The sequence below is a fragment of the Rhinoderma darwinii genome, chromosome 4 (genome assembly GCF_050947455.1).
Source record: "Rhinoderma darwinii isolate aRhiDar2 chromosome 4, aRhiDar2.hap1, whole genome shotgun sequence".
NCBI classification, from domain to species: Eukaryota; Metazoa; Chordata; class Amphibia; order Anura; family Rhinodermatidae; genus Rhinoderma; species Rhinoderma darwinii.
Window position 1 is genome coordinate 227,602,917 of NC_134690.1, and position 17,568 is coordinate 227,620,484.

Here is a 17,568-nt window from a genome sequence, read left to right on the forward strand (position 1 = left end):
CACTCTGTGTTTACACAGAGTGACAGTTTGAAATGCGGACGAAAATGCACGTCCTGGTGCGGGAACTAGCAGCCGACCAGGACGTGCATTTTCGTCCTTGGTCGTGAAAGGGTTAAAGAGGTTGTCCAGTCCCTAAAAATTGTTGGCCTATCAACAAGTATTGCAGCCTTGTTCTCCCTTTCACTTCAATGGGAAAAGGAGGCTGCAAATCCTTGGAATCGCCGCTACATCCGTGTCGATGATTCACAGTGAGCAAGTAGAAATGAAGGGGAAGCAGCGCCCGTATGAGCGCTGCACTCCCTTCAAAACAGCTGATCGGTGGGGGTCCCAGGATTCGGACCCTGACCCATCAGCTGTTGATGGCCTATCCGGAGGATAGGCCATCAATTTTTAGGGACTGGTCAACCCCTTTAATATTTTATAATGCAACGTAAGTTGAAGTGGCTGGTTGTGCCCAGTGCTTTAACAATATCCAACTACATATAGCAGAGTTTTTCTGCCACAAATTTGGTGCAAATACATGGCAAAATCTACATATCAGTATACTGCGAAACATTAGCAGTATACTGATAATATACAAAAATATGCCACATCAAATAATGTAGAAAAGGGACTCTAAGCCGTAGTTCAATATATATCACCTGTAAAGAGAATTTCCAAGCATTTTCCCAAATAAAAATATACAATAATATAATTCAATTAAAATATATACAAACAGCATCACAAATAGATGGATAAAACCAGATACAAGCCAGATACAGCAGATTACACAGACATCTCTTTGTTACTAAATTTAGCCCATACATCAACATTAATGGTAAGTAAAGGAAAATAATCAATGCATATATAAACTTGAAATAAATGTGTATAAATAACTACAGTGTCACAATAAGGCTCAGCATATCGCTAATATTAAGCTCATATAATATCTACAAAGCAGATTCCCTATAAATAATCTGGTGTAATCAGTATTACAATCCAAATTAAAGGAGCTAATTTAAGAAAAGAAAACAAGTCCTTTACTATTGCACTGTGACTGCTGCTAAACCCCAACGCGTGTTTCGGATGTGCTTCGTCAGGAACAAAGAGATGTCTGTGTAATCTGCTGTCGCCAGCCTGTATCTGGTTCTATCCATTTAGTTCTAATACTATTCATATATGTTTTAATTTTATTATAATAAAATGTTATCTTTTTATATCGGAAATTCCTTTATAGGTGAAATACAGTACATTAGTATTGCAGTATATGATGCAAGCGATCCAACTATCACTGGTTCAAGTCCCCTAGAGAGACTAATAAATAGGTTAAAAAAAACTGTTAACGTTTTTTTTAATGTTCCAAAAAAAACATTAAAAGTTTTAAAAAAAAAACCTCTTTCTATTTTTTCCCTGAAGCAATGTAAAAAAAAAAAAAGTTTACATAACTGGTATCGCCACATTTGTAAAAGTCCAACGTTTGTAAGAGTCCAAACTATCACAATAAAGTGTTATTTAACCCGCTCAGTGAAAAAATGTGATACACCCAAATTGCTGTTTTTTGGTCACCTTAGATCTAAAAAAAAAATGGAATAAAACGTGATCAAAAAGTCGCATGTACCCCAAAAATGTTATCAGTCAAATCTGCAGCTCACCCTGCAAAAATAAGCCCCCCCCCACATCGCCGCAATCGTATCAACCCGTAAAATAAGGTGAACATGTAGTTTTTACCACCTGATGAACGCCGTAAAAACCAAAAACCCCCAAAACATGGTGTAAGCGATGTTTTTTGCCCATTTCACCCCACAAAAGTTTTTTTCCAGCTTCCCAGTACATTATGCGGTACAATAAATAGTGCCATGAAACACTACAACTTGTCCCACAAAAAACAAACCCTCATACGGCTGTCGACGACAAAAAAAAAAAAAGTTATGGCTTTTGGAAGGTGGGAGGAAAAAATTACGATCCACTACTGGTCAATTGATGACCTATCCACCGTATAGGTCATTAGTACAGGATCTGTGGGGTTCGACACCCAGACCCCGCACCGTTAAGCCACTCCGGCTGCCACCGAGCACCAGACGTACATGCCGGAAGCACTTGGCTACTGAATAGCGTCCGAGCTGCAGCTCTGCTCCTATTCAAGTGAATAGGTGCAGAGCTGCAGTTAGGCAGCATGGGCGCTATGCTATGTACAGAGCCAACTGCTTCCGGCTCTGTACAACGCATAATCGACCATAACATGGAGTGCCTGGAGGCAACCAGAGAGGCTTAAAGGTGCGGGGTCCGGGTGTCGGACCTGCACCATGATATACTGATGACCTATCCGGTGGATATGTCATCAGTTGTTCAGTAGTGGACAACCCCTTTAAGGGGTTAAGATCTAAGGTTATTTGTGAACCAGCTAAAAAAAAATTTACAAAAAAATTCAAATAGAACCTAATGCCAAGTAATTGGCGCTAAAGTAAACTCCAAATGATCTTCTGCTGGACCTCCGGGGTTCTGTTGTAATAAATAAAATATAATAGTTGTTTTCTTTAATGACACTAATGAATAAAACAACTTGTATTCTTTAGATTACCGCACCAGACATCTGAAAGTTGCATACTGTATCTAAAGGATAGCATAGTATATAACCTTGGTCAATGTCTGACCATACTAATGGGTAGTTTGGCAGTAAATGTGCACAAGAAGAGCCAGTGGAGATCTAAAGGAACTTTTGTACAGAATCACCTTGTGCTTGGGCACCTTTCTGATGCTCCAGTGCAAGGCAACACCACCCAGCTTTCTGGATGAAATCATCGTGTGCCCCTTTGACAGGCAATATTTAATTTTCCTGGCTCTATCCTTCCTTACTCGTCAACTCCACTATGCCGCATCAGTCAGACAGTCTAATATCCTTGCCGGGCTTCAAGCGATGCAGTGCAGTAACTTTTCTTACAAGGCAGAATAAATTTCCATTGGTCAGAAACAATAAGTTTAGAGTAGCCCTTATCCTGATGATTACATGTGGGCAGTGGCGCCATTTGTGTGGTAATAGTGGTACTGAGCCTCTGCTAGTCTGGTAGAGTTGGATTTTGTACGCCAGTGCCTCTACTCAATCAGGCCTTATTATTAACCCCTTAAGGACACAGCCAATATTGGCCTTGAGGATAGAATTTTTTTTTATATTCCCCTCTTTGCAACCTGGCGCTCATAAATTTTTTATTTTTTGTACGACGTAGCAGTGGAAAAAATCACCGCAAAAATCGCAAATCAGAAAAACGACTTCCTGGTTGAATTCAATGGGGAGAACACGCAACAAAAGAACAACGTTTCCACAGCATAAATTGACATTAAAGAAACACACTGCAGGTAAATTTATGAACGTTTACTCAGCTGATTTTTTACGCAGTGTGTAGATTATATTTCTTCAAATCTCATCCACTTTGCTGCTACTGTCGCTATGACATTGCCTGGGGGAGTAAGTATTGGCTTTTTTTCAAGCACTGTTTTTTGTAGTGGATATTCTGCCCAAAAATCAGCACTACAATTTGGTGCGGTTTTTCAGCCAAAATAAACTGCGGGTGCTGCGTACTTTTACGCCCTGTGAGAAACATACTCGTAGTGTGGTTTTAGGGCAGTAGTCTGTCATATATGCATATATAAATCTACATGTGTAATATCTATTACATCACTACATTAACCCCTTCCCAACATTTGACACTTGCCGCAAATTGTCATATACTTACGCCAAATTAATAGCACCGGCTCAGAAGCTGAGTCGGTGCCATCATCCACAGATGTCTTCTGTATCTTACAGCTGATAACCTGCTGTAATGGCGGGGACCGAAGTTAGCTTCGATCCCTGCCATTGACCCTTTAAATGCAATGGTCAAAAGTGATTGTGCATTTAAGGTGTTTGCAGCTCATCGACATCCCAGCAATGAAATTGCCGGGGGGGGGGGGGGGGGCGGTGGCCGCAATGGCAACAGTAGGCCTAATAGTGGCCTCCCGGTCTGCCTAGTACGGAAACCTTCCAGGCCCCGCCTGGATGTGGGGCCTAAAAGGCTTCCGTAGCCATCGGCAAAATGGTGCCGGCTCAGGAGATGAGCCAGCGTCATCAGCGTTGTATGTCAGCTGCATGTGACAGCTGACATCCACCTGTAATGACAGGAACCGGAGCTAGCTCAGATTCCTGCCACTAATCCCCTAGATGCAGTAATCGAAAGCGATCGCTGCATCTTAGTGGTTGGCAGCAGTTCGGCAGCTCTGTCCTGCAATTGCAGGGCTGCCGACTGCTGCTATGGCAACAGGAGGCCTAACAATGGCCTCCTGCTCTGCTATTACGGAAGCCGATTAGGCCCCGCCCGGAGGCAAAGCCTAATTGGCTTGCTGTCAGTGAATGACTAACATATCTAATACATTGCACTACATAGGTCGTGCAATGTATTAGAAAAAAATATCTGACTGTTGGATCTTTAAGTCCCCTAGTGGGAGTAAATAAAAATTGTAAAAAAAGTGTAAAAAATATAATAAAAGTTTCAAGTAATAAAATAAAACACTATCACCCTTTTTCCCTTATCAAGTCCTTTGTTATTGGAAAAAATAAATAAACCATACATATTTGGTATCGCCGCGAACGTAATGGCCTGAACTATAAAAGTATTATGCTGTTTATTCCCCGCGGTGAATGGCGTAAAAAAAACCAGTAAAAAACAATCCCAGAATTTCAGTTTTTTGGTCACTTTGCGCTACAAAAATTGAAATGAAAAGTGATCAAAAAGTCGCATGTATCCAAAAATCGTACCTTTAAAAACTATAGCTCTTCTCGCAAAAAACAAGCCCTCATACAGCTCCATCAACAAAAAAATGTAAGGTTCTCAGAACATGGCGACAGAAAAAATAAATTTTTTATAAAAGTAATTTTATTGTGCAAAAGGTTGTAAAACATAAAAAAGTGCTACAAATTAGGTATCGCCGGAATCGTACTGGCCCGCAGAATAAAGTTAAATTGTCATTTATAATGCATGGTGAACGCTGTGTAAAAAAAACGAAATAACTATGCCAGAATTGCTGTTTTTGGCCACCTTGCCTCCAAAAAAATAGGATAAAAAAAGATGAAAAAGTCGCATGTACCCCAAAATGGTACCAATATTAACTACAGCTCGTCTCGAAAAAAAACAGCCCTCATACCACTACGTCTATGAAAAAATTAAATTAGTTAAGGCTCGAATATGTCAGGAAATTAAATATGCAGGTTGCCGGCCCGAGGGGAACATTTCTTCTGTTTCAAGAGGTGATTTATCAAGGCCCTAAAATTAGGGAACCAGGAAGTGGGGGGCCCAAACATATCTGCTGGAAGCGACGGTGCCCGTATTATAACAGGACAACACTTTCCCAGCAAAATTCCCCAAACTGCAAAGGTGCAGAATGTGGACCAAAAGGGGGATCTGTAAGTACATCATTTATCAGTGCCACACTGGCCTGTGCATGAAGCATTGCTTCACAGCGTAACACACATCTAATGGATTTCTATTTTATTTTTTTACCCCATTATTATACCAGAAGACTAGGCCCGTGATGTACTTTGCCCAGCTTACATATACCCCCACATTATAAACGGAAATACCAGTAAAACTCCAAACAAAATTACTACCAAGCAAAATCCATGCTCCAAAAGCCAAATGGCACTCCCTTCCTTCTGAACCCTACAGCGTGCCCAGACATCTGTTTACTTCCACATATATGGCATCGCCATACCCAGGAGAATCCTTTTAACACTTTTTGGTGTGTGTGTCTCCGGTCGAAAAACAGATTTGCCACTGAAATGGCATATCTAGGAAAAAATAAAATTTTTACTTTGCACCATCTGCAGCGCAATCATTTATGGAAAAGACCTGCGGGGTGAAAATGCACACTACACCCCTTAATAAATGCCTTGAGGGGTGTAGTTTCCAAAATGTGGTCACTTCTAAGGGGTTTCTTTTATTATTTCACATCAGAGCCCTGCAATTGTGAACCAATTGCCAAATTAGGCCTCAACTGCGCATGGTACTCTTTCACTCCTGAGCCTAGTCGAATGTCCAGGCAAAAGATTAGGGCCACATGTAGGGTGTTTCTAAAACCGGGAAACACAGCATAATAATTAGAGAGCTGTCTTGTTATGGTGGCACAAGCTGGGCACCCCATATTGACATATCTATGGAAAAAAATCCTATTTTCACTCTGCAACATCGAGTGCACACTAATTTCTGAAAAACACCTGCGGGGTTAACATGCTCACTACACCCCTAGGTGAATATCTTCAGGGGTGTAGTTTCCAAAATGGGGTCACTTCTGGGGGGTTTCTACTGTTTTGCGACATAGCGACCTGAAACCAATTCAGCAAAATCTGCACTCCAAAAGCCAAATGGCTTTCCTTCCCTTCTGAGCCTTGTCGTGTGCCCAAACAGCAGTCTATGACCACATATGGTGTATTGCCGTAGTCTGGAAAAGTTGCTTTACAAATGTTGTGGTTCTTTTTTTCCTTTATTTGTTGAGAAAATGAAAAATTTGGAGCTAAACCTACGTCTTATTAAAGAAAAAGGATTTTTTTTATTTTCACTGCCCAATTCTAATAAAATCTATGAAACACCTGTGGGGTCAAAATGCTCACTACACCCCTAGATTAATTCCTCAAGGGGTATAGTTTCGTGAATCGAGTCACTTTTGGGTAGTTTCCACAGTACTTGTACCTTAGGGGCTTTGCAAAAGCGACATGGTGCTAAGAAACCAATCCAGAATATCTGTGCTCCAAAAGCCAAATGGCGCTCCTTCTATTCTGATCCTTGCCATTTGCCCAAACAGTAGTTTATGACCACATATGGGGTATTTCCATACACCAGAGAAGTTGCTTTACAAATGTTGGGGTTCTTTTTTTCTTTTATTTGTTGAGAAAATGGAAAATTTTGAGCTAAAGCTACATCTTATTGAAGAAAAAGGATTTTTTTTATTTTCACCGTTTAAAATCTGTGAAACACTTGTGGGGTCAAAATGCTCATTACACCCCTAGATGAATTCCTCAAGGGGTGCAGTTTCCTAAATGGAGTCACTTTTTGGATTTTTCTCTGTTTTGGTCCTTCAGGGGCTTTGCAAATGCGACATGGCCTCCGCAAACCATTCCTGCAAAATTTGAGCCAAATGGCGCTCTTTCCTTTCTAAGCCCTGCTGTGTGTCCAAACAGCCGTTTATAACCACATGTGGGGTATTGTTTTACTCGGGAGAAATTGCTTTACAAATGTTGTGGTGCTTTTTCTCCTTTAGTCCTTGTGGAAATAAGCTAAACCTACATTTTCTTTGGAAAAAATTTTTTTCACGGCCTACTTCCTATAATTTCTGCAAAAAAACATGTGAGGTCAAAATGCGCACTATACCCCTGAATAATTTCCTTGAGGGGTGTATTTTCCCAAATGGGGTAACTTTTATGGGATTTGCACTGTTTTGGTACCGCAAGAGCCCTTCAAACCTGACATGGTGCCTAGAATATATTCCAATAAAAAGGAGGCCCAAAATCCACTACGTGCTCCTTTACTTCTGAGGCCTCTGCTTCAGTCCAGTAGCACACTAGGACCACATGTGGGATATTTATAAAAACTGCAGAAGCTGGGCAATAAATATTGAGTTGTGTTTCTCTGGTAAACCATTCTGTGTTACAAAAAAAATGGATTAAAAATTTATTTCTGCACAAAAAAACTTTGCTTTAATTCCTGTGAAACGTCTAAAGAGTTAAGAAACTTTCTAAATGCTGTTTTTAATACTTTGAGGGGTGACGTTTTTAAAATGGGGTGACTTATTGGGGGTTTCTAACATATAAGGCCCTAAAAGCCACTTCACAACTGAACTGGTCCCTGAAAAAATAGCCTTTTGAAATTTTCTTGAAGATGTGAGAAATTGCTGCTAAAGTTCTAAACCTTGTAACATCCTAGAAATATAAAAAGATGTTCAAAAAAATGATGCAATCTAAAGTAGACATATGGGGGATGTTAATTAGCAACAATTTTGTGTGGTATAACTGCCTGTTTTACAAGCAGATACATTAAAATTTTAAAAAATGCTAATTTTTTGCTAAATTTAGGCGGTTTTCACAATTAAATACTGAATGTATCGAGCAAATTTTGCCAGTAACATATAGTCCAATGTGTCACGAGAAAACAGTCTCAGAATTGATTGGAAGGGTAAAAGCATTCCGAAGTTATTACCACATGAAATGAAACATGTCAGATTTAAAAAATGAGGCTCTGTCAGGAAGGTCAAAAGTGGCCACAGCGGGAAGGGGTTAATTACATGCACATAACGATAATATTTTTGACTTGGCTTTTCCAATAGTAACAATTATATATTTGGCCAACTTTACTTTGTAAGCTTGTTGGTACATATTGTATACTGGTAGTTTAAAGGCTATGTACACCTTGTCAAACATTTTTCTAAAATTAAAATTGACGCAATTTTGCAAAAGTCTTAATGGTAATGCTTTGTGTCTACAGCTCCCATGCATCGTTATGGTAACAGACTGCAAACAAACCCTGTGTACCCTGATCCTGCAGCCATACTCGCTTACATCTGCGTCCTACATATTGGCAACTGACCAAATGTATGCTAGTAAGAAGTAGAGGTCAGATGTCAAACTACATAGTGTTTGTTTATAGTCTGTTACCGTTGAGACGCAACTGGACATTATTAATCAAGACCATTTGCAAAGTTTCTTCTTTTCTTCATTTTACATTTTGCTTTTGCATTGATACATGGTGCACATATCCTTTAAGAGTTTTCTTATACTACTGGAACTTCAACACTGTTAAAAACATTAGAAATGTGTGCACTATATACATTTTTTATAATAGTTAATAATACAGCAGACATGATAAATTCATTAATTTATTTATGTACGAAATGAATAGGTAAACAGTTTTGAATAATGCCATTACACGACCAGAAACATAAGTTAGCTATTACCTGTTTGACTTCTTCCATCCATGCCTCCCTTCCTATAGACTCCTGATGAAGAACAACAGGGGCAGAGTTCAAACTGAAAGACGTGCCACTGTACTTCCCATTCATGAACGGCTGCAAGTCTGAGTTTAGCTGAAATACAATTCCCAGATGTTGTTATGGTCATGATTACTGTCTATCATGTCTGTAGCATCATGTACAAAAAGTACCAAAAATACTAATGTACAAAATCTAGAAAAACATATTATGTGCATTGTCTGTATATCAACCACCTGTGTAATGGTCAAAACACTCAATACTGTATTCATCTGTTATAAATTAATCTAAAAGTCACTTTAAAGGCATATTTTAAAGTGAGCTTCTTTTTTATTTTATTATATGTTACAATTACTTGTGAAACGTTAGTGCTACAAAAGGAGCTGTTACCTCCATGGAACAATAAACTGCATATGTATCCAAAAAATGGCAAATGTTGCAAGGGATTTGGAGCAGGGATAAAAAAAAAAAAAATTCTTTGGAGGTTGTTCATACAGCTTCAAAGATTCATGTGATAAACTGAATGGCTATGCTGAAAGAGCAAATGATTCTAAATGTACTACTTAGAATTAAAATTGAGGCTTGCATTGCAGAGATTTTCGGGTTCCTACATTTGCTGTGCACTGCAACAGTTCCTCATTCACGTTAGTCGAAAATTCATACAGACTGCTGATTTTCTTTCAAGAATTGAACGATTATTGTTACGTTTCTAATAAATCAGGTTATATAGAATTCAGTAGACTATTTTTTAAGATAAATATTTTTTAAAATCTCTATGTCGCTAAAGAAGCTATTCATTTAAAGAAGTACACCGGAGGAATTTTTTTTTTCTGTCAACCCACTTTAGTGACTACAGTTGTAGACATAGAATTATCTTTTGTTAAGACCTCAGACTAGGCTGTAATTACAGGAATTTAGTATTTATCAGTAAAATTCATTTCTAGTTGAATTCACTGGGGGCCGCAGTACCATGGGTATAGACTGCTTTCACTAGGAGGCTGACACTAGCTAAATATTTAAAAAATTTGTGGCTCCGCCAAGTGGGTATGGCCTCTGCTGAGCACTCAGCTCCTCAGTTTGTACCAAGAGCAGTTGGAGAGCAGAAAATTTTTAAACACAATATGTTTCCAATGAGAAAAGCAACCTCAAGAAGCCCAAAAAACATAATGAATAAAAAAATAGGATGGGACCTGTGTCCCCCAGTGAATTCATTGAGAAAGGGATTTTACTGTTAAGTACAAAAATCCTGTTTTCTCGTTAAAGTATTCACTGAGGGACACAGTACCATGGGAAGTCCTAAAGCAACCCCCATAGGGTGGGCAAAAAGAATCATAGCCATGTGAGCAGCCTAAACCACAGCTGCTTGCAAAACCATCCGACCCAAACTGGCATCGGCAGAAGTCAAAGTATGGGTCCGGTGACACCTCGAAGAAGTATGTAACGAAGACCAGATGACGGCTTTCCAGACCTGTAGGGCAGAAGCCTGATGCCGCGCTACCCAGGAGGCGCCAACTGCTCTAGTAGAATGAGCAGTGACCCGGTAGGGAGCAGAGTAGGCCTTTTTAACGGCCAAATTAATAAAGTTAGCAATGGCTGCCTTTGAAGCCAAGCAAACCTTACAAGGGCCTTCAGGAACAACAAATGCGGAGTACGTCTTCCGGAAAGACTTTGTAGATGCAATGTAGACCAGAAGGGCTCTAATGACATCCAAGCACTGTGTAACGTCTATGGCAGCGGCCCGTCGTTCTGACTTACCATCTGATGGCCGCGGCCATGGACATGTGAGTTCTCGGCGGCATCTCCCTCCTGGGAGACGCCGGCACTCACTTCCTGCTTCAGAGACTGTCTTCCGCAGCGCCCGCGCGTGCACGGTCTTAAAGGGCCTGTGCGCGCACAATTGCAGGTGATCTGCAATCAGTCCAGAATGCTGCTGGACTATAAAAAGTGCTCTCCCCTCTTGATCATTGCCTGAGCGTTGTTGTATACCTAAAGTTTGTCTTGCAAATGGTCTCCTAGTGTTTTCCAGTTCCCAGTGTTACCCGTTCCTGCTGCCTGTACCTTGTATCCTGTGCTACTGTGCCTCTGTGCCGTCTAGAGTTGAAGTCGAGCCGTGTCTACCACTGCATCTGCTGTGTTACACCCACAGGGGGTCTGTCTGCTGCTAGAGCCTTATCACCGCTACTGTCTACATTGCCACAGGTACCCTTTCTGGACTATAGACATTGTATTGTACCTGGTTGGCCAGCTGCCTATCCGCTACGCGGTACAGCCCAGTGGGTCCACACCCCGCACCGTGACACACTGTAAGGCATGTTCTCATGGATGAGAAGGTTTAGGACAAAACGAAGGAATGACAATGTCTTCATTAAGATGGAAGGAGGGTACCACCTTAAGGTGGAAGGATGGCATTGGACGTAGCACCACCTTGTCCCTATGAAAAACAGTAAACATGGGTTTGCAGGATAAAGCTGCCAGCTCAGAATCTACGGATAGAGGTGATCGCCACAAGGAAAACTACCTTCCAGGATAAGATCCTGAGAGAAACTTCCCGCAAAGGTTCAAAGGGTGCAGCCTTGAGTGCATCAAGGACCAGATTGAGGTCCCAAAGTTCCAGAGGAGCCGATAAGGAGGAGTTCAATGTGTGACTCCCTACAAAAATGTGTTAATTGGAGCACGAGAAGCCAAGATGCATTGAAAAATAATAGATAGGGCTGAAACCTGCCCCTTGAGAGTAGCCAATCTGGGACCCTGATCCAAACCGACCTGGAGGAGGGCCAGAATAAGCGGGATGGAAAAATGGAGAGGCGAAACTGATGGGATCAACACCACCTAAAATAAGACAACCAAGTACGATGGTAAATCCTTTGGGATTGAGTTTTCTGGACCTTACTCATGGTCTGAATTACCAGATCAGAGAAACCTTTGAACTTCAAAACCGCGGTTTCAACAGCCAAGCTGTCAAACACAGCCGAGGTAAAGCAGAGTGGAACATTAAACATAGGGAAAGGAAGTCGTGCCACAGAGGAGCGCCTGCGAAAAGGTGCATGAGATTCGCATACCAAGATCGGCGAGGCCAGTCTGGGGGCCACCAGAATGGCTGGGATTCCTGCGTCCTTGACCCTTTTCAACACTTGAGGCAGGAATGGAAGGGTAGGAAAAAGATAAAGGAGGTTGAAGGACGACCAGGGGAGAACTAGAGTGTCGACTCCTATGAACCTAGGATCCCTGGTTCTGGTGACATAGTCTGGGCACTTGTAATTGAGGTGAGAGGCGAAGAGATCCAAGTCTGGGAAACCCCACCGAATGCAAATGCAGTGAAAAAGCTCTGGATGAAGAGACCATTCTCTGGGATCCAGGCATTCCCAGCTCAGGTAATCCACCTCCTAGTTGTCTACTTCTGGGATGTGCACTGCTAAGATTGCTGGAACACTTTGTTCTAGCCAGCTTGGGGATTTCCTTCCATACAGTCCTGTACCTCCCTGATGATTGATGTATGCCACTGCAGTAGAGTTGTCTTTTTCTATCTGCACTGGAAGACCCTGGAGACTAGACGTCCAGTGAGACAGGGCCAGGAAAATGGCTCTCAGCTCCAAAATGTTGATCTGGACTGGAGCTTCTGGGTCGGACTAAGTGCCCTGGACTGTGAGGCAGCCAAAGACCGCCCCCCCCCCCAGCTAGACAAACTTGCGCCCGTTGTGATCACTTGCCAGTGAAGAGTTGTGAAGGGTTTTCCCTGAGAGATGTTGGGGAAAGACATCCACCACAGCAGCTCCTTCTTGACTGAAAGGGGCAGATGGATCATCAGAGTCAAGGAGTCCAGAGACTTGTCCCAACGAGATAGAATTGTCAGTTGTAGAGATCAGGAGTGAAATTGAGCAAACGGTACTGCCTCGAAGGTTGAGACTTTCGTCCCCAGGACTTTCTTTCATGCAGAAGGGCAAGGAGCATTCCTGCGGAGTACTGTCACTACCTGTCTGACAGTGGTGATCTTGTGCTTCGAGAAGGAGTGAGAGATGACTTGGTGCTGTTCATCAGTCATCCGAATCTGCGAAGACAATCCAGTGTAATGTTGAGACTGTCCAAGTTGTCCTGTTTGGAAGGTGCTTTCACCAGAAGATCGTCCAAGTATAGGATAACCGCTATCCACATGGATCTGAGGAGAAACATGGGTGCCACCATCATCTTTATGAAGACCCTTGGAGCCGTGGCCAGCCCAAAGTGGAGGGACACAGATTGGAAATGCTCGGGAACCTACTGCAAAGTGCAGGAAACACTGATGTAGTTGAGCAACGGGAACATGAAGATAAGCATCCTTGATGTCTATTTAAGACAAGGAAGCGACCACCGATCGCAGAGACTCCATGCGAAACCTTCGAGTCTTCACATGACGATTGAGACATTTTAAATCCAAAATGGGATGAAGAAATCCATCCTTCTTTTGTACTGTGAAAAGGTTTAAATAAAACCCTTCGAACAATTCTGGAGTTGGTACTGGGACATATACTCCTTGATGGAGGAGGCTTTAAATGGCTTGAGAAAAAGCCTGGGCCATGGAGGGGCACCGAGGAAGCGTTGACAGGAAAAACCGCCCAGGAGGATGAGATGAAAACTCTATTTTGTAGCCTGTCGACACAAACTCCCGCATCCAAGCGTCTTCGGCATTTTTGATCCATGTCTGCTGGAAGGAGGGCAGCCCCCCCCCCCCACCCGAGCGAGCAGCTCGAATGAGGGCAAATTTTCAGGCTGTGGAAGCCCGCTGTGCCGCAGAAGGTCTAGCGGGTCTGTTACGGGGCTGCCAGGAGTTTCTGGACCGGAAGGAAGGTCTCTGCACTCAGAAGGGGTTGGGAGTCACGTGAGTTCTGCCTCTGACGTGGAGCCGAGTACCGAAATGAACGGAACCACCTTTGTCTTCTGACTGAGAAAACTGGCCATCGCCTTTGATGATGTTGTGGAACTAAAGTGCTCCTTCCTCCTGTAGTCTCAGTAATTAGTTCAACCAGGTCAGGAACATAAGGGAGATCCTGGATAAATGGATGGGCAAAAACCTTCTTCCTTGAGGCACACTCAGTATCCCAGTCCTAGTCCAAATGACGTCACAGATATATTTAGACATCTGCAAAAGCTGTGCAGCTAGAGGGGAAGTATCCACTTGAGAGTCCCCTGAATGAATAGTATCCTGTAGTTGAATAGCTAATTCAATACTAGCCAAGCTAACCCAATATGCTGCAAAAGAGGGTCTGACTGAAGCTGCGGCCGCGCTGAAACTGGCTTTTGCCATAGACTCCTCTTTGGCATCAACTGAATCCTTTAAGGCGGAAGCATCTGCAATCGGTAAGGTAGTATTTTCATAAAGCCGGGCCATGGGAGCATCTACCTTGGGGTGAGCTGACCATTTGGTAATACACTCGTCAGAGAAAGGTAAAATATAGTCCACGCTCTTGGACCGTTGCGAAGTGCGTTACAATGGCGTGTGGGGGATTTGGGTCTTAGAAGCTTTGCCCTTTGAAGACATATTATGAGCCTTTTACCAAAAGACACTATAACCAATGGCTACCCTACAAGATCCCCCAGCTGCTGTGAACCCCGTGTTTCCAGCGCTGTATGACTTCAGATCACCAGTTCAGTTGTGAAGAGCGTCTGAAAAAAAACGGAAAAACCCCTTCCTTCCAGCCAAACCCGCGCCGCGCTGGTTGGACAAGGCGGGCATGTTACTCAGTTCCTGCCCGGCGACCAATCAGAACGCAAAAAAAAAACGGCGGAGAGGAGAGTGGGCGGGAACACGAGGAGCTGTGGCCAGCTTGCTGCCTAGCAGGGGACCGAAGCTGAGGCCTAAATTAATAGCACCCTTTAGAAACCCTTTAGTAAGGACACAACACCTCAGAATAAGAACCCACTCTATATATATATATATATATATAATGCTGTCCTGAAGCTGCCATTTGCGGCCCGCTGACAGCAGGAGAGCAGGCCGAAAGAGGAGCGCTGCACACACACCCCTGTAGATAGTGCCACTACACACACCCCACCCTGTGGACAGTGCTATACCCGCCTCTTTATATATAGCTTCTCTGGGGCTCCCTCTAGGAGTGGAATACCCAGCCAGAGCGCTCTGGTTGGGGATTCCGCTGATAGACGAGGCCTCTGACGTAACTGTCCATATATGGACAGTGACGTCAGTGGCTCCTCCTGGACCGGAATGCCCGGCCAGCGCGTTGCCGATGCACTGGTCAGGGATTCCACTGATAAACGAGGCCTCTTACGTAACTGTCCGTATATGGACACTGACGTCATGGGCTCCGTCCAGGAGAGGAATCCCTGGCCAAAATTCTGGCAACGCTTTGGCTGGAGATTCTACTCCTAGAGGGAGCCCCAATGGAGCTATCTATAGGGGGATATGTGTGGCACTATCTACAAAGGGGTGTGTGGGGCACTATCTACAAAGGAATGTGTGTGGCATTATCTGCAGAGGGCACTGGGGAATTATCTACAGAGGGCACTGGGGAATTATCTACAGAGCGCACTGGGGAATTATCTACAAAATGCACTGGGGAATTATCTACATAGGGCATTGGGGAATTATCTACAGAGAGCACTGGGGAATTATCTAGTGGGGTGGCACTCTCTACAGAGGGAACTGTGGCATTATCTACGGGGGGATGGCATTACCTACAGAGGGCACTGTGGAATTATCTACAGAGGGCACTGTGGCATTATCTACAGAGGGCACTGGGGAATTATCTAGGGGGGTGGCTCTATCTGTAGAGGGCACTGTGGCATTATCTACAGAGGGAGGAGGCAGTATCTACAGAGGGCACTGTAGCACTATCTAAAAAGGGGCTGTCCCCCTTTTTTCTTTTTTTTTTTTAAATCAGTCAATGTTTATTCACGTACCACTGGAAATAGTACAGGCAATGCAGTCACATTCTTCCAATGCAGTGATGCATGTACACAAGAAGCTATACATATATAAACGGTCACATGTTAAAGCATTTTACCTTCCTCAACTATCCCCCGCCCCCGAACCCACTCCCCTGACCGATCACAGCTCTATAACCCAGTCTTATCATTCATTCCATATACGTACCAGTCTCATCAACTGTCAGTTCATGAAGTGTTCATCTCTAGCCAGTGTCTCGCTAATTCCTGTGAAGCCAGCCCAGGACAATTCAACCACTTCCCCCACTGACGCTCAAAATCTTGTCACCCCACGTTTGAGGTACACTCGCCTTTCAAAGGGGATTGTGTTATTCATATACGTTATAAGCTCAGGTAAACCAGGGGGATCTCTCTGTATCCAATATTTAGCTATCAACTTTCATGCATGATATAAAACCTTACCATCAGCCTGAGTCTCAGCCATGTCCCCTCCTATTCCTTCCACAAATCCCAAAGAACATACTTTAGGATTTGGTGGTACAGTTATCCCAAAAGCCCTCTTAATTAAGTCTCTCACCGCCAGCCAATAGCCATCCAGTTCCCCACAATCCCAGAGCATGTGTTTTAGGTCAGCCAAAGCAATGAAGCACCTAGGGCACTCCGCAGACGGTCTGATACGCATTTGCCAAAGCAGCTTCAGTGTCCTGTATACATATATTATATTATTATATATTAATATATTACTATATTATTATTATATATAATATATGTATTAAAAATAATTGTGAATACCTGTGCGCTACATTAAGAGATACTAACTGTGGAGAGGCAGTTACCTCCACGCATTCCTCAGGTGTGATGGGTGCCACATCTCGTTCCCACTTATCTTTTATGTCCCCCATTGGATCCCCCAGGTGAACCAAGAGCATCATTGTATATACCAGTGAGATAATCCCTTTAGTAGTGTCTGATCCCAGAACATGCTCCAGTATGCCCGAACTAGAACATCTCAAATCTACCATCCTAGCCTGTGCTTGAGCCTCAACTGTAAATATTGGTAGAAAGATCTATTATGAATACCAAAGTCATCTCTAAGTTGTTTGAAGGATTTAAAGTCACCATCAATATGCAATTGATCCACATACTGAACCACTTTTTGCTCCCAATCCTGAAAGCCCTCAAGGGTGTTAAATTCCCAAAGTTATGGGTTATTTCATATAGGCATGTAGTTCGAGCATTCTTCAATCCCCAGAAGCATTTTAGTTTCTCACCAAATTTTATGCATAAGCAACAACGTTGGATTACCCCAGCTTCTCTTTGGAATTTATGAGATTCCAGCGCTTCCATTATACTCGTTTGTTGACCTAGATAATACAGCAACTTCCCACTAGAGTCCCAACGTTCTCTATCTTTCCATCCTCTAAAGTGCTGTAGTTGAGCCGCAAAATAGTACATCCATGCATTCGGCAATTCAGGCCCGCCTTGCTCTTTAGGCAGCTGCAATTTTTCCAGTTTAATTCTAGGGATCCCACTTTTCCAAACCAGATCTCTGAACAAATTATGAATCCTCCTAAACCAGTATTTTGGTAGCCACATCGGGGCGCTATGTATAATGTACAGAATCTGGGGCATAAGTACCATTTTTATCAGATTCGCAAGTCCCAGGGACGACAAGGGTAGTTTAAGCCAGACCTGTATTTTATGGCTCAA

General features: G+C 42.9%; 1 protein-coding gene across 1 annotated transcript in view; it reads right to left on the minus strand.

The window, feature by feature from the left end:
* PDSS2 (decaprenyl diphosphate synthase subunit 2) overlaps window positions 1-17,568 on the minus strand; it is a 309,174-nt gene that overhangs the window by 6,960 nt on the left and 284,646 nt on the right. The window contains exon 7 of the mRNA XM_075864214.1: window positions 8,950-9,078. Coding sequence (XP_075720329.1) covers window positions 8,950-9,078 — 129 coding nt within the window. The remainder of the gene's footprint in view (window positions 1-8,949; window positions 9,079-17,568) is intronic.